This window comes from Hypoxylon fragiforme (genome assembly GCF_022984875.1).
Source record: "Hypoxylon fragiforme strain CBS 206.31 chromosome Unknown GGS25scaffold_6, whole genome shotgun sequence".
NCBI lineage: Eukaryota > Fungi > Ascomycota > Sordariomycetes > Xylariales > Hypoxylaceae > Hypoxylon > Hypoxylon fragiforme.
In genome coordinates this window covers 1,498,149-1,521,985 of record NW_026054761.1, presented here as the reverse complement: position 1 = coordinate 1,521,985, position 23,837 = coordinate 1,498,149, and the positions used below count along the sequence as shown (strand labels likewise).

At 47.0% G+C, this 23,837-nt stretch overlaps 7 protein-coding genes across 7 annotated transcripts; 2 read left to right on the top strand and 5 right to left on the bottom strand.

Moving 5' to 3' along the window:
• Positions 1–686: 686 nt before the first annotated feature.
• GGS25DRAFT_324497 (CDC73-domain-containing protein) lies at positions 687–2,588 on the bottom strand. Its single transcript, XM_049257858.1, has 2 exons — positions 1,827–2,588; positions 687–1,769 (listed from the first exon to the last, which is right to left on the bottom strand). Exons 1-2 carry the CDS (start codon positions 2,418–2,420, stop codon positions 1,101–1,103), a joined length of 1,263 nt encoding a protein of 420 aa, XP_049115659.1. The 5' UTR covers positions 2,421–2,588; the 3' UTR covers positions 687–1,100.
• A 239-nt stretch (positions 2,589–2,827) lies between these two features.
• Positions 2,828–4,233, bottom strand: GGS25DRAFT_494978 (type 2A phosphatase-associated protein 42). The gene has a single exon (XM_049261405.1). The coding sequence runs from the start codon at positions 4,107–4,109 to the stop codon at positions 3,024–3,026; it is 1,086 nt and encodes a 361-aa protein (XP_049115658.1). The 5' UTR covers positions 4,110–4,233; the 3' UTR covers positions 2,828–3,023.
• Positions 4,234–5,033: 800 nt separating this feature from the next.
• On the top strand, positions 5,034–10,997 carry GGS25DRAFT_324438 (uncharacterized protein). Its single transcript, XM_049257857.1, has 6 exons — positions 5,034–5,157; positions 5,210–5,830; positions 5,905–6,008; positions 6,067–7,038; positions 7,094–8,659; positions 8,712–10,997. Exons 2-6 carry the CDS (start codon positions 5,416–5,418, stop codon positions 10,344–10,346), a joined length of 4,692 nt encoding a protein of 1,563 aa, XP_049115657.1. The 5' UTR covers positions 5,034–5,157; positions 5,210–5,415; the 3' UTR covers positions 10,347–10,997.
• Positions 10,747–14,307, bottom strand: GGS25DRAFT_494975 (uncharacterized protein). Its single transcript, XM_049261404.1, has 3 exons — positions 13,862–14,307; positions 12,578–13,792; positions 10,747–12,521 (listed from the first exon to the last, which is right to left on the bottom strand). Exons 1-3 carry the CDS (start codon positions 13,977–13,979, stop codon positions 11,431–11,433), a joined length of 2,424 nt encoding a protein of 807 aa, XP_049115656.1. The 5' UTR covers positions 13,980–14,307; the 3' UTR covers positions 10,747–11,430.
• Positions 14,308–17,415: 3,108 nt separating this feature from the next.
• Positions 17,416–19,985, top strand: GGS25DRAFT_494973 (uncharacterized protein). Its single transcript, XM_049261403.1, has 3 exons — positions 17,416–18,121; positions 18,177–18,203; positions 18,257–19,985. The coding sequence occupies exons 1-3, from the start codon at positions 17,710–17,712 to the stop codon at positions 19,405–19,407; spliced, it is 1,590 nt and encodes a 529-aa protein (XP_049115655.1). The 5' UTR covers positions 17,416–17,709; the 3' UTR covers positions 19,408–19,985.
• GGS25DRAFT_494972 (ubiquitin carboxyl-terminal hydrolase) lies at positions 19,964–21,663 on the bottom strand. Its single transcript, XM_049261402.1, has 2 exons — positions 21,107–21,663; positions 19,964–21,020 (listed from the first exon to the last, which is right to left on the bottom strand). Exons 1-2 carry the CDS (start codon positions 21,480–21,482, stop codon positions 20,632–20,634), a joined length of 765 nt encoding a protein of 254 aa, XP_049115654.1. The 5' UTR covers positions 21,483–21,663; the 3' UTR covers positions 19,964–20,631.
• A 190-nt stretch (positions 21,664–21,853) lies between these two features.
• Positions 21,854–23,604, bottom strand: GGS25DRAFT_494971 (uncharacterized protein). The gene has a single exon (XM_049261401.1). The coding sequence runs from the start codon at positions 23,205–23,207 to the stop codon at positions 22,209–22,211; it is 999 nt and encodes a 332-aa protein (XP_049115653.1). The 5' UTR covers positions 23,208–23,604; the 3' UTR covers positions 21,854–22,208.
• Between the last annotated feature and the right edge of the window lie 233 nt (positions 23,605–23,837).

The following is a 23,837-nucleotide window of genomic DNA, read 5'->3' as shown; positions in this document are numbered from 1 at the left end:
GTTCTTCATTTCCTTATCTAAGTCTCTTTCTTCTTCTGTCCTGTATTCACTCCACAGGTCTCTCCCCCCCTTTTTTTTCATTCCTTATATTTTTTCTTGACTACTGAATGGTACTTGTGGCTGGATGCGGGTTTTGGCTTGAGCATCTTGGGGGTTGGATGTATTGGTTGGGTAAACTTGGGTTCCAGGGACGGGGCTTGGAGGGCTTTGGTTTCGGTCCATATAGGTATAGGACAGGAGGGCGTTCGGGAACTACTAGGTACCTAGGTTAGGCAAAAAGCTGAATACATCACCTTCTCGAATGTGCATTCTTATTCGGCCGAAAAAGGAATACATTTTTAGTACCACGGACATCTAAACATGCATTAGTGTCCCAGCCTCACCTGAAACCTCCCTTTTTGCCCCCCTTGCCCGGCCATCCCTCGCTCACATGTCTTTCTTTTCGTCTCCTCCCTACATCCAGGGAGAGACAGAGCTGCTACTTATAGTAACCATCTGACCACTTCTGAGCTTATGTTTCCTTTCCCCTCCATATCCCACGCCATTAACTCTCCCACCTCCTTCTTTTGGGAGCTCTAAGTTCCGTCTCGTTAGCTATTGCCCCTTTCGACGTCATCACCCTTACTTCATGCCAGGTACACACGTACATACGTAATCCCCAGGAAAGTAGGTAGGCGTGTCGGGATACACATTATCAACGAACGAAAACATATGCAGCCGTGGGGACGCGTACATCCTTGGTATCATCTTGATTAACAGTCTGCTGATGGTATGCTACGACGGCTGCTATATCTTAGCAGGGTATCCCTTTATATAAATTTCTGCACAGCCTTAAACCCTCAACGCCTTCGTGTATCATGGGACCTTTGTAGCCATTTTGGCATACAAGAATAATAGTGCCCCTGGATGTCGATAGTAGTACAAATTAGTACACACGATGTTTCTATGCTTTTGGATGCTCTCAAACATCAAGCATGTATCGTGGCTAATAGGGCCGCGCCCAATCTCATTTCTGACCTAAACACATCGCCATCTTGAATTCTCAAGAGCCCAAAGCACCTTTCCAACGGGAAAGCCCGAAATGCTTTGTGAGATCATGTTCATATGGACGAAGGTGCATGATCTCTAGTCCAGCCCTTGCTCCTCATATTATTCTCGATTGCCTTCCAAACATGCTCCACAATCTCTCTGTCTCGCCATCGCCCCGTGTCAGCGTTGTTATAGACTGATTGCTTGACGGGATCAATAGTGAAAGTATTGACACGGTGGCCCCAGCTACGGACGGAATCAGGTAGTTTATCATTCTTCCAGCCGACGTAGAGGCCAGGGACATGGCGGAACAACTCCGTAGGGTTGCTCCAGCGATAATTCTTGAATTGCCAGCTCTGACCCGTCGTGAAGACGGCCACTACGCGGCTCCAGTACTCAGGCTTGAACTGTTCAGGTCCTTCAACCAAGACAAATCTCATGGGCCGGTTCGGGTCGATATCCTTCATCAGTCGGTTTACTTGTAGCATGTTACCAGTGTTGGTGGAGCTAGCGCTCAGCGAGTCCGGGTGAACGTATATGCCGTCTTCAAGGAAAGCCTTGATGTTGGACATGCGGAGGAGAGAAGAGGCAGAGGGTGAGAGAAGGATGATAGGATCGGGTCGGCGTGGTGGTTTTCCAAGATGTGTTGGTAACGTAGTGCTAGGAGCCTTTGACGCTGTGATTTGTTGTGGTTTCTTAGACATGAAGAGCGCCGAGAATTTGCGAACATGAGAAAAGTCCTGGAGGAGAGTACATTAGCTTTGATTTCTGTCAGATGCGAAGTGATCAGTTCGTACCGTAGGCTTGATACCCCTCAACACGCTGTTCCTGTCGCCCATCTTACGTTCGCTGTTGTAAATAACGGCTAGTCGGGGATCCAAAGTGCCCTTGCCCGACCGTCCTGGCTTTGCGCCAGTCGCAGGAGCTGCTGTGCCTTTAGAGGCAGTAGCTGCGGCGGCAGCAGAGGCGGAACCATCTTTGTCGCTGGTTAATGCTTTGATGTACTCGCTCTCGTCGCTAATGCCCTCCAGCCAGGTTATAAGATCTAGTCGCTCGACAAAGGCGAACTTGCGGACCTGGCCCTTGTCTCCAAGCTCCTCGTTGAGTCGCGATGCGGCGTCATTGTACTCGGGAATTGCGACCTCTCGGTTGATCCAGGCAAGGTAAATACTTCGGAGATCGACAGGCGTGTCATTGGAGGTGAATCGAGTCTGGGTCTCAATAGGGATGGAGATGCGGGTAGGAGATGAGAAGGTAAGGTGTGTTGCCTGTGACAATGGAACTTCTGGAGCGGACGGGTCATCAGACGCGGTGGGTAAAATCGAGCCACCCGACGCGATGGACTGGCGAAGAAGGAGAAGCGAATCTTCCTCGATAGGAGCCATCTTCATTAATTGAAAACCAAATCAATTCGAGGTAATCAACTGTGAGAAAATGGATGCCAAAATGTAAAAGGTCTTGAGAGGATGAGGTGAAAGGATGTGGGATGTGGAAACATTGAAGGTGAGAACAAGGAAGGCTTCGAAAAAGATCAAAAAGATTCAGCCTCGGATTTGAACTGCAACTTGGAGCTTGGCCTGTGCACATATGCATATATGCATATGTATATTTATGCACTTACGCAATGATCTAGCGCTGATCAGAAAGTAAGTATTATGTAATCAAGCCTACTAGGTACATGTATGTATGTACCACGCCAATTATTTTAGATCCTGATCAGTTACTGAAGCCTCATTTGGACGCCGTGATCTTTGATCTTTGATACAACAACGTTACAATAGGCACACTAAGTGCATTTGCACATATAGATTATAGATATATCAATAGTATGAGTCCATCATAAGCACCACACCTAAATATTTTAGTATGTACCTACATATGTAGGTTAGCCAGACGCATATATCTATAAAGATAGAAAATATTATGTGAATACACAGAACGTGTTTTTGGCTGGTTGTTGCTATTACTAGGTACCTAAGGTTAGGCTAGTACCCTCAACCCCTATTCAACGTGTTTCCACTTCCTCGCGGGTTAGCCTCCTTGAACTCATCCCACTCTCTAGCTTTCATGGTCTCCGCATCTGCTTTGTCGAAATTGTCCTCGTCTGGTTCTGGCTGCCTTCCGCTGGCCTCTCCACCACCCTCGATGATATTTCCTCGTCTCCGTTCCTCATCTAGATACTCGTCGATACTCATGGTTGGAAGGTTATGTCCAGGTCGAAATACGCCCTTTTGTATTTCTTGCCGGTTGGATGTGAGCGTGAATGGCCTCAGGGGCTTTCCTTCTTTACTCAAGAGCGGGCCCTTGGTAGTTAATGAATTTAGAGGCTGGTCTAACCTGTCAGAGTAGCCATCGTTGTTATGCGACTCCCTGCGCCGTCGCTCATCATCTTCGTGGACTGCACTAGCTTGGGACGTTAGGGGTATTGGTGCCTGTGCTAGTATTTGCATCTCTCGGCTGATACCATCCAGGGCTTGGAAAGCCAGGTATGTGCAGAACGTGATATTTGTGAGATACAGCTCACGAACAGCCTCTTCGTCTCCTCCATCCTCTAGATATCGTGGCGAGTTTCGCATATACTCCAGCTTATTCTTCATCTCCTTTGCTGCCTTAAAGTCGGATATCTTGGCATTACGCCTAGCTGCAGGGTCTGTGGCAGATATGGTAGAGAAGTTGTCAGGGTCTTCATTGTACCGAATGAAGAGCTTCTTGTCTGACTGAGACAACATCGAATAGTTGTCCAGGAGATGCAAGAATTTCTCAAATGCATTCCGAGTTGTGTTTAACTGGGCCTTTCTTTGTAGGACAGAGGATATTGAGACCCTCTGAAGGAGTTCAGCTATGTGATAATTGACCAGTAAATAAGGGATGTCAGATGTTGCAATATCCTCAAGGCTTTCATTAGGACTGAATAAGGAAACCTTGTTAATGATTTGGATGCATTGCTGGTACAACTCTAGGGCCTGTGAGAGATCTTCATGATAGGTAGGAGAGTTGGACTCATAAGTCCTCTCAAGCGCTGTACGTTTGAGTTCGGCAGCTTGGAAGACCGCTTTCAACGTCTTCGGTTCTTCGCTCATGACGAAAGAGTTGTGATGATGAAATGTGAGAGTTGTGTTGGATATTAATTAGAAAGGTTTGGAGATACTCAACAACATTGAATGAACTGATAATGGGGAATGATCTCTTTGCTGCACATGTGTGTGAAGGCACTGACGTCTGAGCGGGTGCTAGTGGTTAGGTTAGTTATCTAGTATAATACTGCTTAGTAGCACTAGAGCTCTTTTAAGCCTATTAAGTGCATAATGGCCCCCAGATCAAGCAAATTATTGGAGTAACGCATGCATTATGTAAGTGCTCAGGTACCTCATGTATCTAAGTGGACAGCCACTTCCAGCATTGAAGTTCAACATTAACATTATTATGCACATCAATCAATGATGATATAGCATTTTAAGAAGGAACCTTCCTTTAGCTAACCCTTACCTCTTCAATGTTTCTCACCTTTTCCAGAGCAGATTCGAAATGTACCATATACAACAATCTTAAAGGGAAAGAACCTTGAAAGAACTTCAAATGTTATCTTGCGACTGGAACATCCAAGATAAATGACTGCATGAATTTGGCAACGTCTTGGGTGTACCAAGCAACACATATTCGCAATCAGAAGCATCTCTCCCTTCACCTGTAGTGCCTACCTACTCTAGTAACCAAGGAAGTCAAGTGTATCAGAACGTCGCCTAGGTACCTACTATGTAGGTATGCGAATAGCTACCTGGAACCTTAGGTTCCCTCCTATCCTACCATGGATCCGATCACCCGTAATGTCGTGCGTAGCATCGTGGCCAAGATGGGTGGGAGAGTGAGGGAGTACCTACAACATGGAAGACGCCAAATGTTGATTCCAGTTACAAATGTTGGATATTCCAATCAATGGGCCAAGCAGTAAAAGCTGTGGAAACTGCAAACAACATCGTTAACTTCCCTGTTTCCAAAGGTAAAATCATATAGCACTCACCTTATACTACCTAGTACTAATATTGGTCTTCCTTCCTCCTTCTTTTTTTTTGGTTCCAGGTTTTCATTCAGTTATTTTCTGAATTGATGCCTGATGCCTTGATTCTCAGGGTATGTACCTCGCACACACTCGATACCTCTAAGTAGGTACTTACCTATGTAGTACTTTTGGGAAGGAGCTCCTCCCTCTTATCGTTAGCCTTTTCATCGACAATTATCGGATAAAACTTAAGCGGTTCTATCTCATTCCATCTTACAACTAATCCGCGTCACTTCAATAACTGCGTTAAGTAGTCAGAACTGGTTTTCGGTCTCGCTTTGATTTGTGAAAAGTACCTACAGCTTTTATTATATCATCTTTAGCACAAGATGTCTTCTTCAATCACTTCTACTGACGCCACATGCGAGGATGAAGCTACCGCATCTGTTCCCCGAGATTCACCAGGACGGCCACAAGTACAAGAAAGTTCATTGAACGGTGAAGGAGACTCGGAGTCCGACAATGATCTCTCTGACACGACAAAGGCGGTACAGGTGCAGGTACAGCCACAGTCAAGGACACGGAAAGTACTGGACGGTGCACAGTTTACTCAGTTTATGAGAGATCATCAAGAGCGTATCTTTAACTCTCTCTCCAATTCGGCCATTAAGGACGAGGACAAGTCCATGTACCTGCTTGTACGAGAAGCAGAGAGTGAAAAGATCATTGAAAGTCCAAGGGAATACCAGACCGAACTATTCGAGAGGGCTAAGCAGAAAAATATCATTGCTGTCTTAGATACTGGTTCGTCCACCTAATCCCATAACCCCCAACCTCTAAGGCTATCTCTTTTATCTCCTTGCTTATCGTCATCCTAGGGACTGGAAAGACGCTTATTGCAGCACTCCTCATCCGTCATACTATCGCGCAAGAGCTTGAAGATAGGAATGCTGGAAAGCAGCCGAGAATTTCCTTCTTCTTGGTATATATACTCCTCACAAACTTACTACGTACGATCCACCACGCTGACATGCGTATAGGTCGATAAAGTTGCATTAGTTCTTCAGCAATATGAAGTTCTCAAAGCTAACTTGGACCGACCTGTCCAGCGAGTCCATGGTGACATTGGTGGCTCTTCTCTCACCCAGACTTTCTGGAATCAAATGATCAATGAGGGTACTGTGATGGTCTGCACTGCAGAAATCCTTCTCTCGTGTCTTCACTACTCTTACATCAAGATGGAGAGTATCAACCTCTTAATATTTGACGAGGCTCACCATGCCAAGAAGAACCATCCCTACGCGAGGATCATCAAGGACTTCTATGCATCCTTAGAAAAGAAGGGAACTATACGCCCACGTATTCTAGGCATGACTGCCTCTCCCGTCGACGCTAAAACAGACCCAGCCACAGCCGCCGCGAAACTCGAAGGGCTACTACACAGCGAGATAGCCACAGTAGAGGACATATCTGTCTTTACCAAGTCATCCATCAACCGCCCAAAGGAGAACCTCATCGAGTACAATGTTGCGCCATTTCCCTTTGAAACACCACTCTGGCAGAAGTTGCATAAGTTGGTTGGGCACAATGTCGTCATAGCAAGACTGTTTGCCTATGCAAAAGACTGCACTGCAGAGTTAGGTCGTTGGTGCGCAGACCGAGTTTGGAAACTATTTTTTACCGAACAAGAGGCCCAAAAGATGGAAGCAAGAACGGAGAGAAATTTCATGACGGGCAAATTGCAATTTCCCATAGCTGCCCTTGATGCTGAGAGGGCGGCAGTTCGGGAAGCCTACGAGGTGGTGGCTAACCATCCATTTCCCTGTCCTGACCGCACCCCCTTCCATTTGACCGACAAGGTTGAGTCATTGATCAAAATGCTTTTTCAGCACTTGGATCCAAGCAAGGACAAGTGTATCGTATTCGTGGAGAAGCGCCTTACGGCGATGTTGTTGGCAGACCTTCTCCAACAACCAAGCTTAAACATGCCATTCCTCAAGACTGGTGTACTAGTAAGTCTCCCACATGAAATATACTGTTGCCCACCTGATACTAACTCGGTTACAGTTGGGTGCTTCGAGTAGTGAAAGGGGGGATTTAGGGATGACCTTGAAAGAACAGTTTGTGACCATGCACCAATTTCGAAACGGAGATCTGAATTGCATCTTTGCCACGAGTGTTGGCGAGGAAGGCATTGACATTCCAGACTGCAATATCATCATTCGGTTTGATCTTTGCAAAACCATGATTCAATACATACAATCAAGGGGTCGAGCCCGTCGTAAAGACTCCAAATTCTTTCACATGGTCGAATCTACCAATCGCAGCCACTACCGTTCTATCCTCGAAAATGAAGATAGCGAGGCGAGGCTTCGTAGGTTCTACAGTACGTTGTCGGAAGATCGAATCATCAGCAGAAGCGATTACAATATCGACTATTTCCTGTCCAAGGAAAAGGACCAGCGCATTTATATCGTGCCTTCGACGAAGGCGAAGCTGACCTACAAGATCAGTCTTGTAGTACTAGCCAACTTTGTTTCGACCCTACCACGACCATTGGACACCATCTATACTCCAGATTATATAATGCGGCACGTTGGACGGGAATATCAATACGAGGTTATCCTTCCAGAGACATCCCCGGTCAGGCATGCGGTTGGACGAATCTCAACCACCAAGCAGGTCGCTAAATGTTCAGCAGCTTTTGAGATGTGTTTGGAGTTAAGAAGGAAGAAATTCCTCGACGAGAACTTGCAGTCTACATACACTAAAAAGCTCCCAACCATGCGTAACGCACAATTGGCTATCAGCTCGAAGGACAGGGCAGCGTACCAAATGCGTACAAAGCCCCAAATATGGGATACGCGAGGTATGCCCGAAAGGTTATTCATGACAGTACTAAAGTTATCTTCTCCGGAAGCCTTGGGAAGGTCGTCAAGACCATTAGCTATCCTTACTAGGCATCCTCTCCCACAAGTGGCCCAGTTTCCTCTATACTTCAGCCAACAGCAAACCTCGAACGTAATATGTGTACCACTGTCTTGCCCTTTAGAGACAACATTGGAAGATGTCGCGAAAGTCAACCAGTTCACGCTGAAGGTCTTCGACGACGTATTCAGTAAAGAGTATCGTTCGGAGCCAGAGAAGATGCCTTACTTTCTTGCACCCCTCATACCCACTCATGACTTCGATTTCGCCAGTATTACTACAGATGTCCGACCTCTGATTGATTGGGAGTACCTTTCTTGGCTACAGAATGCCGACCGACATCTTCCATCTCAAGACCAACCGGACGATTTCTTTAAGGAACGTTTCGTCATCGACCCGCACGACGGCTCGCGGAAATTTTATACAGTTCACCGTCGCCATGATCTTAAACCAACTGACCCAGAACCATCAGGAGTCCCCAAAGGGCAAGGCGGAAGGGGCATGCGTGACGGGCCAAAAGATATATGGAATTTCAGTATCAGTCTCTGGACTAAATCGCGCGCCAGGTTGACAATCCGCCATGAATTGCCCGTCATAGAAGCCGAGTACATTCCACTCCGCCGAAACCTCCTTGATGAACTTGATAGGCCAGAGGATGTAGAGAAAAAGTGTTACATCGTTTTTGAGACTCTCAAGCTTTCCGTGGTAAGTTCTACCAAAACATTTGATCAGAGTAGTAAGTCTAACCATAGTCAAGTTGCCTGTTGATATAGTTGCCATGGTTTACAATTTACCTGTCATAATATATCGACTTGAAACATGTCTCATCGTGCTAGAGGCTTGCAAGTCCTTATCCCTCGACATACGTCCTGATCTGGCCCTCGAGGCGATGACTAAGGACAGCGACAATACTGAAGAAAGCTTGGAAGAGCAGGTAAACATTCAAGGAGGTATGGGGAAGAACTACGAGCGGCTTGAGTTTCTAGGAGATTCGTTCCTAAAGATGAGCACGACCATTTCTCTGTTTACGCAGATTCCCAACAGCAACGAGTTTTGGTACCATGTTTACCGTATGGAGCTCATCTGCAACAGCACTCTCTTTAAGAATGCTCGTGAACTTAAACTCGAGGAATCAATCCGCTCAAAGGGGTTCAACCGACGAATTTGGTATCCAGACGGCCTCGAACTATTGAAAGGAAAGAAGAATGACAGTATTCAAGGAAAGAAGGGTGCCAGCAGAGGTCTGCATACACTTGCAGACAAGTCCATTGCCGACGTCTGCGAAGCTCTCATAGGGGCGTCATATCTCACGACCCATGGACAAAATCGGTTCGACTTGGCTGTACAAGCCGTCACAAAGTTTGTCAATCATCCTAACCATAAGATGATGAAGTACGCAGACTACTATGCGGCGTATGAGGTTCCGGAGTGGCAGAGCGCTGAGCCGACAGCAGTGCAACGTGAAGTAGCCAGGCAGATTGAAGAGCAGCTTGGGTATAAGTTCAAGTACCCCCGTCTACTACGTAGTGCCTTCATGCACCCATCATACGGTACGATTTACGAGCGTATCCCTAGCTATCAACGGCTTGAGTTTCTAGGCGACGCACTTCTCGACATGGTCTGCGTCGACTTCCTATTCCATCGGTACCCCAACGCAGATCCTCAGTGGCTGACCGAACACAAGATGGCCATGGCGTCGAACCAGTTCCTAGGTTGTCTCTGCGTCGCCCTTGGTTTCCAGACGCACATGATCTCCATGACCTCTGGACTGCAAGCTGAAATTACACAGTATGTGGCAGCTATAGAGCAAGCACGCAAGACAGCCGAGGAAGAAGCAGAATCCGCTAACCTCGGTCGCGCTTCGTACGCGAGGAATTTCTGGGTCGAGATCCAGAAGCCCCCCAAGGCGCTTCCAGACCTCGTGGAGGCCTACGTCGGCGCTCTCTTCGTCGACAGCGAGTACGACTACGGCCAGGTGCAGCGCTTCTTCGACACGCACATGCGACCCTACTTCGAGGACATGCACATCTACGACACCTTCGCCAACCGACACCCCGTCACCTTCTTAGCTAACATGCTGCAGCTGCACTACCGCTGCGTCGACTGGCGCCTCATGGTCCAAGAAATCGCCGGCGACGACGGCAATGGCGCTGCCGCCGCCTACACCAGCAAGCCCCACGTCCTCTGCGCCGTCATGATCCACGGCCGCGTCCGCGAACACGCCATCGCCGCCAGCGGTCGCTACGCCAAGATCGCCGCCGCAAAGAAGATCATGCTCGTATTGCAGGACCTCTCCGTCGACCAGTATAAGGCCGAGTTCGGCTGCAAGTGCTCCCCCGAGGATGTAGAGGAGCAGGGCGCGGATCCGTTGGCGCATGCTACTGCTGTTTGAGTTTGGGTTGGGGGAGTGGGTGCCTACCTATGTTAGATAGGTAGGATACTTAGCTTAGTAGGTTGATGGATGATATGGATGATATGGATGTGTGGGTGTGTATGTGTATACCTACTTACCTATAGTACGGTGCAATATGACCAAGGGGTGAAGTGCTGCTCTTGTACGATGATCTGATCTATACAAAGGGAAAAGGGGGAGGCTTCAAGTTATTGCTTAGGTATGTTGTTCCTACCTACCTACATACTAGGTACTAGGTAGAATAACTACTTTTATAGTACGTAAGGGTTTCAAGAGATTCATAATGTCACTTATTGCTGTCTACCTAGGTACCTAGTCTACTAAAAACTCAATGAAGGGACGATACCAACCAGGCCCCCCTATTCATCACAAAATCCAAACCCCAAGTAGCCATCGCTAACATCAAATATATTCCAACCATCCATTGCATGACAGTTCCCTTCTCTATTGTTTTATTCATCTAGGTTTGTTCCCAACTACCTTGTGTATCATACCACCAGGGGGCTCTGCATGTGAGGTTTTGCACCAAGTGACGATATAACCATTACAAGCCAACATGCCAGTGATTAAAGAGGCACTCAAATGTAACGGTATCTAGGTATCAACAAACCCGACAAACATATCAAAACAGCATTTCGTTGCCCATTCATTGCCAAATTTGTGAATATTCAATCAATCAAATTGTCGTCTTCTTTTATGGTTGCTAGGAAAATACAAACAAATATCCTACTGCCGCCTAGGTACTATTTTCTTGCGTGTGTACCTACTGCAATAGGTCTTAATCCATAACACTCTCTAGGGGTATAAACCAGGCACAAGCCTCGCCGGGCTTTAGAGCCAACAACCATTCTATGCGCCAAACATCAAACCGTAACGGCAATCATTTCGTGAATGTACAACTTTGTACTTGTTTCGGAAAAGGCATGGTGTGTAAGCCCTCCTTAGTGAAAATGGTAGAGAAAATGGGTATCAGGCATAAGAAAAGCCTTGTCGTGGGCTCATGAGATAACGCTTGCTTAAGTCCTTGTCAAAATGTGGTGTCCATCCGTCCATGTCCATCATTCTACGACTCAGCATCTGCATAATCAGATGGATCATCCAACCCGAATGTAGGGACATAAATTGCTGGAGCCTTCCCTGTACCCCTTGATTTCCGCAGCGACGCACTACTCATGCGTTCTTTCGTCTTGGCATCGTGACGAAGGTGCACGATATGAGACAGATCAGTAAATCCCGACTCGTCTTCGAATAGTCCGCCAGCTGTCTCGTGTGCCCGCGTACTGCCGTGGGGGTTGTATCGAGAACTGCTGGAACGTTTGAAAGGAATATCAAAATTCATTTCATCAGACTCGTAACCCTGCTCATGATCGTCTGAATCTTCCGAATCGGGGCAACTATAGGCCGGCATTCGTAGCTGCGATGTTGGTCTGGGTTGGGGTGCATGCTGTAAGGATCGAGTCGAAAATTGCTTGTCCAACTTAGTCGGCCGTAATTTTTCAAGACTAGAAGTGAAAATGGATAGGGGGCGCTTAAATGGCGAAGATGTTTGCTTTTTTGGCAACGTGATAGGCTCAATTTTTGGTGGCGGTATAGATTCAAAGAGGCTTGGAAGTCCTGGCAGTTGAGAACCTTCAAATCCATACCCTTGAAAGAGAAGATCTTTTTCGAATTCACCTGTGGAACGCCGCGGTGCCTCAAAGGAGTCGATTGATGATCTATCCTCATCCATTTCATAATCTACCGAGTGTCGTCCAGTAGAATTAGCAAGCGATCCTGCTAATAGTTCCGGGTCAACGCCATGGTGTAAAGATGCGTGTCTTTCGGGTTCAGCTCGGTACTCTCGTGTGTGACTTCCTCCAGGCGTCAAGGGGCCTTGACTCGACGTAATCTTGGGCACAGACATATGAGGATTCAAGTCAACCGAAGTATTGGTTGTATGCCCTGATTGTGGTCTGAAAGGATTGGAGCTCTCTGTTGATCCTGCCGTTTCGGAGGTCAATGACCAATGGCGGGCGCTGTTACCTCGTTCGAGCATCGTCTCCTCAAATTCGTAACGCTGCAGATTCTTTCCCGATACACAAACAGTATTTCGATCTCGACGGCTATGTGTCAACTCATCCTTGCTACTAAGGCGACTGCGAGTCGTTTTCAAGTCTATGCATAGTATGTTAGTGATAGAGCTAGTATGATATTCTTTAAAGATTACTAACGCGGTATGTCTGTGGACTGCAACGACGGTAATCCGCAGAGTGAGTCATGAAAGTCGTCGTCATTCCCACGATAGCTCCTAGAAGATCTGGGTTGCTTTTCTCTGTCAAGGCCTTCGTTTAAGCCTCCTGTGTTGATTTCGGTGGAAAGCTCTCGGCGTCCAAAGGACCGTGAGCTTTGCAGATCATCTCCTTTGGATGGTAGTTTCACATCAGATAGAGGAGATATATTTGACGAGACTCTATGTCGGCTTGTGGATGCATCGCGTCCCAGGTCTTCCTTAACTGCCACAAGGGCTTTCTCTCGGAGGAAGTCAGGGAAGTAGCCCAGATCTACGTCCCTTGTTGTACTTCTAATAGAGGCACTCCTTGGTCGGTCTAGGGAAGTTCGAAGGGACGAATGCACGGATCCTCGACGTCCCTTCTGCGCTAATCGGGTGTCATTCCTTTCCACGTGATCCCGAGAAAATCTAGAGGATGGCTTCTTGGATAATCCTTTGTGAAAATTAGAATTACTTGACCCGGTCCGCAACCCGGAGCCAACAGAATAGCTCTTCCTTAGCGAAGAAGACTGTTCGCAGTCACTATCATCGCTTTGGCCTTCAAAGGAGAAATGGTGAGGATCAAAATCATGGGCATGCATGGAGTCAAGGTAGAGGCTATGGTTATCAGTGATATTGCGATCCGCAACATCTTCGCCGTAATCTCTTGAGCCGGTGGCCTTGACACGTCCGTAGTAATCCGATGGCTTAATAAATGACTGAGCATCTAGGAGGTCAACAAACCTTCTCGTGGATCCTGAATCTGCACTATAGACTGAAGAGCCACGGCCACGGCCGAATTTCGGCGAGGTGGCAGTGCTATAAACCGAAGGACTACGGGCACGAACATAATTCGACGAAGTAACGCTATAGGTGGATTTATTGGTGCCATCATTCCGGTCAATTGATTTTTTTGAATGTAGTCTGTAGGGGCCATGTCGTTTTTTGGGAGGTTCCCGCGAAACTCTCGCCGACGTTCCTGGCTGGGATTTTGGCCGGGACAATTTTTCCTGTAGTAGGTGGGAGGGGGCGGTACTGGGACGGTCAGCCTCGTGAAGTCGAGGAACTGCAGGAGGTGGTGCGGAATTATCATAGGAACTGGCGTCTCTCAATTGTGGGTGAGATGTTTCGAACCTGTCCAAAAGGTTGGGACCGTTGCCAGCTACCGGATAGGTACCTTTGAGTAAGATAGGTCAGCTCGGAGATTTACCAAATTACTGGGAATCAATAGTCATTCGGATCATACCGCGAATTGGAGCTTCGGCAGCTACCGTCTTATCATAGGCTTGGACTTTGAGATGATTATCCAAGTTATTGGGGGAGGGCTGCTGCTGCTTCTTGGTAAAGAAGCTCAGCCAGCCCATCTTGAAATTTAGATATCAAAGTATGGGAACTTGAAGCCCATGTAGCGATAGTATTTATTTAGTTCCTTACTTCCTTACTTCCCTTGTTTGCAAAGTTAGGTATCCAAGGGGAACGTGGGGTTCCATCGGATCAAGACGAGGACGGAGGCAGTTTCGGCCACATGCTTTGTAGGTAGGTACGTAGGCCTAAAAATAAGAAGAAAAGTCAAAAGAATGATGGGATGCCAAAAAATGGTGGCATCGTAGGAAAAGAAGGAGAAGGAGAAGGAGAAGAAGATTATGTAGCAACGGTACAGGCACAACAGTGTTTAGAAAGTGGAAAGGAGAAGAAGATGAGTGTCTGAGCGAAGGAAAACGGGGTGGTGCAAGGGTCTTGTACCTTGGAAACTTTAAGGCTGAATGAAGAATGATTAATGCACGCAAAGTCGCTTCAATTATTCTATGTAGTATGTAACTACTGGGTTCAATGTATTACTTACACGGTACTAGTAGTCTAGTAGTAGGTAAATACCTTATGAAGGTAGTATGGATACATAAACTTGGTGAATTAAGGTCGTAACTACTGTTGGAGAAAACACACAGAAATCTGCAGCTAAAGCCACTTGCAGTCGTACCTTGCGTTTGAAATGCATCCCATGAATCCATGAATCCATGAATCCTCTTTTTTTATTCAATGTTGACTAGACTAGACCGAGATAGCTCCACTTAATTACTTATCTAACTAACCCGACCCGCAACCCTCGATTCAAGTCCTCTAAGCCTATTGGCCATTGGGACGCCGTCGTTTGCGACACATGGAGGACACGCTCTGCACAACCCTGCCATCATGAGTTGTTGCAACTAACCGCCGGGAATGAAGATACTACATATCTACAACACAGGTTAGGCAGGTTAGACAGGTAAAGTCTAGACGTGCACGTGTATGGTGTGTCAGTTCTGTCATTTCATTATGATCGAAGCGAGGCTGAATTCCAAGTTATGTAGCTTGTACCTTATGTTTGTTTGTACTACCTAACTAGTAGTACCTGTTCAATGAGACCGCCACAAGAAACCTAACTTGAAGTTTATCCCTTATTAGGCGTGGACCCGCATGTATGCGCGTACGAACATTATTACATATGTATGTATGATTTTATGTATAGATGTCGGTAGTGTTACATTAGGATCTAAACAACGTGTGCTTACAACTATTCCGGGACAAGGTGAACCCCTGTGGAAGTGTGTTTCTACGGCAGATGTGAAAGATAAAACGATCTTCAGATGACAAGCAATTCCTGGCCAATTGGTTTTGTGCCTATGTACTAGAGTAGTGACCGAAGTTCACCGAAGTGACCGAACACGTAGTGACTTCAATGCTTGTACTTCGCGGATATGTACAACATTGAATGTTCGAGCTTCCCTGAAGCCACTCAACATTGAATCTTCTGATAACTACCTGCTGCGGAATATATACCTATTACATATATAGTGTAGTCGTATTACTGCCTCCTACTGTACCTATATAATATGCTACATTGTAGTAGATAAATACTAGGTATGACATCAGGGTTAAAGATCCCGTAATGTTAGGGCGGAGAATCGGAATAAGGGAAAGGGGAATCGGGTAGTAGCGTCACCATCCCTGAAAAGCCCACATCTCTCGAAAGGATGCCTATCCCTGAAGAGTGTTTGCACTTACATAAGTCGAGCTTTTTGATTCGTCATTACTTCCAACTAGGCGATGTTCAACTCCTCCATCAATACTACATACATACCTATTTGTAGTACACATATCATTGATGTTATGTATGTACCTATATTTTGATAGATTATTGTTACAATGTCTTGAAACTGATGATAATATAACTTAACTCGCACCATTCTTGAAGAGTCAACATCTTACTTTAAAACTCATCTCCGCGTAGGGGCCAGTTGCAATCATTTAAGGGCACTATATGCCCATAGCTTTAATATTGCGATAATATCATCTCAATGTATTGTACCAGGTTGGCGGATTAGATAACTCGGGAGGGACCCGAGGATGCACTACACTTGAAGCATCTCTTCAATGTTGTGTTCATAGGTGCGTACATTGGAAGTAGTCTACTGTCTCTGGAATGATACATACATGTACTTACATATATTCAATGAGCTTCAATGTTCATGTTGTGTTAAAATTGGATAGCATATCAATACTCGCGGTGAGCCAATCAACTGGAGAAATGTTTACCCAGATACTGTCTCAGCCGCAATCTTATGCGATACTACTTCGTACTTCTGGGTTAATCCGAGAGGGTTATTCTTCATCGGGATCTAAGAGACTTTAATATACGGGATATATTACCTAACCCAGTAAGTTACCTCCTAAGTGACGGTCACGAAGCTAGCTAGCTACTAGAACTTGCGGGGCTATAGTAGTATTCTTGGTCCGTTTTAAGGCCATTTTAAAGGCTTTCAAACCTTAGCTTCGGAAACAATTGTCCAAATCCTTGGCCTTTTCGTACCTAGTGTAGTATTCAACCAACGCCATTCAATTGACTAAGATATTTAGCGTCACAGCCCTGGAGTCAATTGACGTTCTAGCCAGGAGCCAGGAGGCCGCTACTCAACATATCAGTTCATAAATATCCATGGATTATTTCTAGAAGTCCAACATATCTCTTAACGCAATCATTTCCAATGCCCCTAACTACATGCACCTGTGTAACAAGGTTGCCTCAAGAAATCTTGCTGCTCGCACCAATGTGGTCGTGTGTGTGACGTTGCGTGAGTATGCCTCGTCAAATCCTGATGTTGTTGTTGAATATACCTAGGTTAGGTTAGTTAATAGCGTTGTGCCACTATGCACGACTCAGGAGTAGGAAGGTCTTAATGGACAGATAAGGAGGCAAAACATCACCCCAAACCGCTTCCTCGTGATGCTCACTTGAGATCCTTCATGTTACCAAGGTCAGTCAGTTACTGTCAGTATACTGGCCTAGCCTAGACGGGCGCGGTTCTATTTATAAATAAATTTAAAGTCGTCTCAGGTATAGGGGGTTAGTAGTATCATACAAACACAGTGATACCGCATTTAAGTCTGTCTAGGATAAGCATAATGTTTGTATGCTTAATTGTTTTTAAACGCAACATAATCCAGCTGGGTTGTTTATCGACAGTACTTTTGAACACCCCGGATCTAAATAATAAACATATGATGTATATGTGCAAATGAACACTTCCTACAACCTACCTAGTACCTAGTAGTAAGTAGCCAGATAGGGGTCCTCAAGTTATCAAGTACCTAACGTCGTAGTTGCTTGAGGGATCGACTTAAATAAATAAAAAGTAGGTACACTGGGTGAATCTATGATTCTATGTAGGCACGGATTGTGCTTTCCTTCAAACACTATTACCAGTGACGTATGTAGATACCTACTTAACCTACTTGAGATGTTCTCCCCTTTGCAGAGGGAGTCGCAGCTACTATGTATGGATAACAACAATATAAGCATCCACAATGCAGTAACCTTTCTTCACTATTTTCCACATTGAGGAGAGAATAATATCTCATTCAGCTCAAGAAAATACCTACCTGCCTACCTAGTACATATTTAGTAGTTGGTAGAGTTGCCCATCTTGAACATCGGGATGCTATAGCACCTTTACCTCCTATTCTCCCGCGCCCATATTTATTATCTTCCCAAAACATCTCCCTAAGTAAATGATCACAACCTACTGACAATACTTAAATGTAACTTCCCCTCGTTTCATGGCCCGATCCCCCGTTCCTGGGTCCATTTTACCCCTTGCAGAAGAGGACTCCGTTGTAAAGGGGTCTGGACATACCCAAAGATCCCAGCCTAGTCTAGACGGCAACACCATGTGCGAAACACAGCGCGAGGCCAAGGCTGAGGCAGCTGAAAATTGCGAATGGAGAGGCGATAGCCCTGAGCTAGAGGCTGATGATCTCGCCCACGTCGAGAGCCATCACCTACCTGAAGAGGTCTGTAGCTGGCAGGGCGACTCTCCTGATCCCGAGCTAGACGACCTTGTACATGATTCTGACTCCCGAATATCGCCAAAGTCTCGGGAAGCCTCGCGTGCCGAAAACGCCCCTGCAAAGCCTAGAGAAACAGAGAAACCAGAAGTTCAAGAGAAGCCTCCGAATGTGCCATTGACTGGTCTGTTGCTATATTCGATTCATATCATCTTCGAATGCTAACCAAAGTATAACAGAAAAACTTCCCGAAGCCCCTCAAGCAGGTTTGTTATCTTTCCGCCATCTAAGCTTAACTAGCTGACATCAAGCTTATCAGAAAAGAAATCCCCCGAAAAAGAAGAACAAGCTGCAGAAGAAACCTTACAAGAAAAAGTTGTCCATGGAGTCCAACATGCCTTCACAATTTTTCAGAGTATCATCCACCCTCCAGGTGAAGCAGAACCAAGCAAGAAGCCGTCTAACGAAGATCCTATCCAACCCACGATAGCCGAAGCGCCCAAAGGTAAGAAATGTAAAAAAGACAAGGAAAAGGCGAAGAAAGAGAAAGAAGAGGCCAAGAAGGCTGAAAAGGAGAAGAAAGCTAAAGAAAAGGAGGAAAAGAAGAAATTAAAGGACGAGATCAAGGAAGCGCGTCGCAAAGAAAGAGAAAAAAAGAAGAAGGGAAAGAGTGCTGGCTCTCCACCTCCAGAGCTTCCTACTGGGGCCGACGGCTCTGCTGCCATTGAATCGCAACCCCATCCAGGGTGTCAAATATGCCAAAAACCCGACGAGCAGGCGACTGTTGATTTCTTGCAAGAGACACTGGACGGCCTTCAGGGCCTGCCCTCTTTCCAAGAACTAACCTCAATGGCAAAGAGATGGCTCGGTATAAAGGCCAAGGAGGAGTCTAAGGGAGGAAAAGGAGAAAAAAGAGGAAAACAAGCTGATCACCAAGAGTCCCCTTGGAACGAACAGGAACTAATCGAGCATATTGCGGAGCATATTGATCGGCACATACATCAATACATGGACACCAACCCGTCTGGAAGAGGTAATAAGGCAACAGACAAGACGTGGCCTCCGAGGTCCCGTTCCTTTCCTTCCCAAATTGGAGCAGCACCTGAATCTAAACAGCAGCAGGAGGGTCATGGAAATGACGACCCTATCAGCCATGGACTGGACGGTAATGGAGACTGGCTTATAACCGCCATGCCAGACCGGGTACCTCGCAATATGGAGCCAATTTCAACTCCAGAAATCACCACTACACAGCCTACTTCCCAAGTTTACTCGCCTTTTCAATCTCCAACGAGTCGCTGCGTCTCTCCGTGGTGTGAACACCTGGGGTTCAAGATGACTGAATCCCCCCCTTCTTATCTGACACGCAATACATCATGGCCGAGGAGAGGGTATGTGCCGCAATTTGATTCCGATCCCCCTACCTTCGCCACTCCTCTCTTCCCGTACAGCATGAGCTGGGATTATTGATTCGATTTTTTTCTCCGCCTAGGTTTAGCTCAAGCCCGAGCCGGATGAGGAGCGTTCCTCCAACTTCTTCTTGCCTCGGCGCGCATGCTTGTCCTCACGTCGTACATCACGAACCCGCCCTCTACGCCTGTGTTCCCGTCTCACTGGTCTCGTCTTTGTGTCTCGAGTCTCCTTGCTGCAGCCATGCTAGCTATCGCTTTGCTTCGCCTATCATGACGCCTCACTCGCTCTCGCATACCCCGTTCAATTTCGAACCGTTCGGTATCGCGGAGACTATCCCTGCTAGCACACCTCGCCGAAGCCTCTCTGCGCATTAGACTGGGGGAACACCTTTACCTAGATATCTTTGTGATAGGAATTGAGATTGTATACCTAGCTACGTACCTACCGAGGATACCTAATTGGCCCATGTACGAAGAACCTGAAGGAGTTCAGATCAAAGCCATGAATGGTGACACTGTCAGCCTGTGTGTGAGGTTTGGTCAAAGAAGACATTATGGAATAGGGTTGAGGCAACTCTATAAGGCTTGACTGGGCAATACTGAAGAGGAACGTCTTTCAAGAATGTTTTGTGAGGGTATTCTCTAGATACGTAGGTGCCTACGGGGAGAAACTACGAGGCGGTATTACAAGACTTTTCAGTATTTTTTTTTTCTCTCGTTTTGTTTCTCCTCCCGAGGCTAGAATTACAAATACAACAACAGTACCTATAGATATCGAATCGTTCCGGAGGAATGGTCATTGAACCAAATACTTTTTCTCTCTTTTTTTTAGTTGGCCCCTTATTCTCTACTAGGTACCCTTGCTCCATCCCCCCTTTTTTGGCTTGATATGTACAGTAGGTACCTAGGCGCGTAGTACCTTTTGTATGTATGTATGTAGGTGTGTACGTAGAACGCGATGGGATTCCATTCATATCTAGTATCTAGGCATATACACCTACCTCCTAGACACGTAGGTATGTATGTGTGTATGTGATGGTGGTGGTGGTGGTGTACTGAAAGCTGAGAGAATTTATACACATTATATGATGGAGACCTAGTGAAGTATAAACTCTTTCTTCTCCTCCTAGAAAAGAAAGAAAAGAAACCAAAGGGCTGCTGTTATATACTTTTATTTGTTTGTGTTTTGTGAGCTGTAGGCCCCTTGCCTTGGGTAGGGTAGATAGGTGGGTTTGGCCACACAATACACTGCAATACGCTACCTAGAGAGGGAGGGGAGGCTTCAGTCCAGGGCCCCGGCCAGCGCGACGCAGCTGAAGCGCATGTCGCCGCCGCCGCGCTCGAGGAACTTGAGGGGACCCCATAGGAGGGCCTGCTCGGAGAGGACGTCCTCGTTCGGACCGAGGTGACCGCGGGCAATGGGGCCCTTGCGGCGGCCGTCGAGCTCCCAGAGCGTGCCGCCGCTGCCGTCACCACCAACCTCGGTCTTGACGAAGCAGACATAGTGGAGATCTACGTCATCTTGGGCATCTGGGGCGGCGGTCGCACCGCGGCTGGCGGCTTCTTGGTGCGCGGTTGCGAGCTCGGGGGTCTTCTCGAGGAGGGCGCTGCGTTCGGTGGGGTGGAGGGGGATGGAGGCGTTGAGGAGGCGGTGTAAGGGGGTATCTGGTTCTGTGGGTTCGGGTGGATTAGTTAGTTGGCTATTTATGATGGAGATGGGGAGTGGGAGGGGGAGGGGGAAGTGGAGGGATACGAACCGATGAAACCCCTAGCGGGGCCGTTGGACACGGCGTGCAGCAGGCCCATGAGCCCGCAGGCGTTGCGGATGGTCTGGCGGTACCACAAGACGGGCTCCTTGTCACCGCTGCCGGTGTACTCGGGGACGCCGGCATCCTCGGCGAGGCGCGCGGACTCGTAGGTGGCGGAGACAGGGAACACGAGGAGGAGGGCTAGCGCTGGCCGCGGCACGAAGGCTAGAAGTTCGGGTTCGGTGATGGAGTACACGTCGTGTATTTGCAGAGCTTTGCTCAGGCCTAGGTTGTGTAGTAGTGAGGTCATGAGCTCTGGGTTCGCTTCCAGTGGCACGAAGGCTAGCGAGCCTGGCGCTGGGTCGGGGTTTGTCGTTGTGGACATGGTTGGTGTGATGCTTTGAGGTTGGTGGGCAGGTTATGGAAAAGTAGATGGTATTTATTGTGTATACCTAGTCTACTATACTTGAGTATCTAGAACCTTTCTCGGCTTAACGAGCGGAATTTCTTGGTGGATGTTTGTTTTGTTTGGAAAGAAGGTAACTAGGCACCTACATAATTAAAACAGCTGGACTTATCCATGAAAGAAATATTGTAGTACCCCGCGGCGAGCTACATAGAAGGTACCTATTTATGACGCCACTCACCCCTCAGCACCTGGGCAGGGCAGTCTCCAGGGTTCAAGCTTTATCAGCTACTAGCCTTAGGTACCTACCTAGTCCTTGGAAGTGGACTTCCATCATCATGTTATCGATGGAATGGAATATGGAATATGCACTGTTTTATGCGATGATGTAGAGAATGAACTCTAAAAAAGAGGTAAATGGGATCACTGAAATACTTTCCAAGTATTCTTTCCTCATGTGCATCATATATTCATAAAATCATGAACACCGTCCATTTATTCATTGATACCCTCATCACCCAAAACTACCCCCTTTTGATACCACACGCCCCTGCGCCTGACCCCAGACAAGCTGTTCCCAAGAAAGACCCGGATATCTTCTTTACCTACCTACTACTTATGTGCCCAATGAATAATATCTTCTCTGTATGTTTTCGTGTGCTCCAAAAAAAGGAATAAGAAAAAAAATGGTATGATTAGGTACCTTTAGTAATCATTCCTCTTTCGACTTTTGCGGCCCTTTCTCAACCCGTCAATGCCCTCTTGCATTATACTGCCCGTATCACTTACGGCCTTCTGCCCCCGCTCCTTAACCTGGTGCTTATCGGCCTCATCTTGAATATCCTCGGCCATGTCCTTGCCTACGCTGGTACCGCTAACCCAGTCCAAGAGTCCCCAGGCACCGTAATTCCCGCGACCTCCGCTGGCATAGTGCGTGGCAGTACGTCGGGCGATGCCGCCCATTATGATCCCCGGGATGAGGGTGTAGCCCGACATAGACATTGTCTCCTCCAGCGTCGTCAGGATCGTGAATAGGAAGTAGGTGAGTAGATGCGGCCGAACGATGATGGCGGGTAGATATACAGGTAGGGTACGATTCAGGAGGAGGGTTAGCGGATGATCGGCGTACAACATCAGCGCGTACGGTGCACCCCTCTTGCGAGCGTGCGCATATGAGCTATGTAGCTTGGCTACTCTCCCGCGTGTGTGGAGGATATATCGGTGGATATAATACGTTAGGAATTCGCGCGCGATATACAGCGTCAACAAATTCCTGGCGATATTCCAAGGGAGTGGCAGCGCCGTACTCGTCTTGAAGAGCGGGCGATGTAGGAAAGTCCCGACGCCGACCGAGATGCCGGCTTGTACAGCGGTGCTGAGCGCCAGGTTGAAAATGGCGAGGAGAACCTGCCTGACCAGGGCGGCGGCATTTCGCCGAGGTAGAGATACGGAACCATAGAGCTTGATCGATTCCGCGAGGCTTGGGAGTAGTGTGTCGAATAATAAGAAGAGGAGGGAAGGTAATAGCCAAAATACTATGCGCACTGCGAGAGTCCCGACTAGTTCGATCCTCAGGGGTGAGTGTGACAGGACGAGCGTGGTCCAGGTCATGTAAAAGAACAATAAGTTTAGAGAGCCGGACCATGAAGTAAACATCGGCCCAGCGAAGTAAGAGGCGAGGGGAAGGGAAAGAAGAAGATCCATCTTGGTAAGTTTCTTAAGTTTCTTGTTCTCTTGTAAAGCAACAGAATCTAGACAGTAGATACTTAGCAAGCAGTATATCTAATATGTATGTATCTGATATAGCAAGAGAGTTGTACTTAGAACAATACCAGTGATATTTTCAACACCCAGCTTACTCATTTACTGCTAGTAGTAGAAGCCGAGATAGAAAAGAAAATAACGGAATAATTTGGCACTTCACTTATTCATTAGAGACTTCCTGATACTTGGGTCTTACCTTTGCCTTACAATCCTGATTTTGATGCCTACGTACCTAACTTAGTGTGTGTGTATGTGTATACCTACCATTCTCACTGAACAACTCAATGACGTATGTGTTGTCATTTGGTGTGGGAGATACTTATTGGCCACACACTCAGACAGCTGGTGAGCTTCCGTCCCCTGTAAGACCGGACGGGTTAGACTCCTTAGGCCGACATCTTGCGGCTTGAGCCTGAGCTGCGATGCTAAAAGGCGAGCTTACATACATACCCTAGGTACCTAGGTAGGTAGTAGTATAACAGACTGAATTTGCGGGGCATAGTATAGTCAAACAATCCATCGACAGGGCATTGATATCTTTTGTGAACTGTGTGACTTTTGTGACTTTTG

Bases quoted from the DNA above. Each gene is read 5' to 3' on its own strand.
- GGS25DRAFT_494975 (XM_049261404.1), bottom strand. From the start codon at position 13,979: ATGGGCTGGCTGAGCTTCTTTACCAAGAAGCAGCAGCAGCCCTCCCCC. The intron at 13,793-13,861 runs GTATGATCCGAA...TCTTACTCAAAG, and splicing joins TGCCGAAGCTCCAATTCGCG to GTACCTATCCGGTAGCTGGC. The intron at 12,522-12,577 runs GTTAGTAATCTT...TACTATGCATAG, and splicing joins GCAGTCCACAGACATACCGC to ACTTGAAAACGACTCGCAGT.
- GGS25DRAFT_324438 (XM_049257857.1), top strand. From the start codon at position 5,416: ATGTCTTCTTCAATCACTTCTACTGACGCCACATGCGAGGATGAAGCT. The intron at 5,831-5,904 runs GTTCGTCCACCT...TCGTCATCCTAG, and splicing joins CATTGCTGTCTTAGATACTG to GGACTGGAAAGACGCTTATT. The intron at 8,660-8,711 runs GTAAGTTCTACC...ACCATAGTCAAG, and splicing joins AGACTCTCAAGCTTTCCGTG to TTGCCTGTTGATATAGTTGC.
- GGS25DRAFT_324497 (XM_049257858.1), bottom strand. From the start codon at position 2,420: ATGAAGATGGCTCCTATCGAGGAAGATTCGCTTCTCCTTCTTCGCCAG. The intron at 1,770-1,826 runs GTACGAACTGAT...ACTCTCCTCCAG, and splicing joins TGAGGGGTATCAAGCCTACG to GACTTTTCTCATGTTCGCAA.
- GGS25DRAFT_494972 (XM_049261402.1), bottom strand. From the start codon at position 21,482: ATGTCCACAACGACAAACCCCGACCCAGCGCCAGGCTCGCTAGCCTTC. The intron at 21,021-21,106 runs GTTCGTATCCCT...CCGAACCCACAG, and splicing joins CCCCGCTAGGGGTTTCATCG to AACCAGATACCCCCTTACAC.
- GGS25DRAFT_494971 (XM_049261401.1), bottom strand. From the start codon at position 23,207: ATGGATCTTCTTCTTTCCCTTCCCCTCGCCTCTTACTTCGCTGGGCCG.
- GGS25DRAFT_494973 (XM_049261403.1), top strand. From the start codon at position 17,710: ATGGCCCGATCCCCCGTTCCTGGGTCCATTTTACCCCTTGCAGAAGAG. The intron at 18,122-18,176 runs GTCTGTTGCTAT...AAAGTATAACAG, and splicing joins TCCGAATGTGCCATTGACTG to AAAAACTTCCCGAAGCCCCT. The intron at 18,204-18,256 runs GTTTGTTATCTT...CAAGCTTATCAG, and splicing joins TCCCGAAGCCCCTCAAGCAG to AAAAGAAATCCCCCGAAAAA.
- GGS25DRAFT_494978 (XM_049261405.1), bottom strand. From the start codon at position 4,109: ATGAGCGAAGAACCGAAGACGTTGAAAGCGGTCTTCCAAGCTGCCGAA.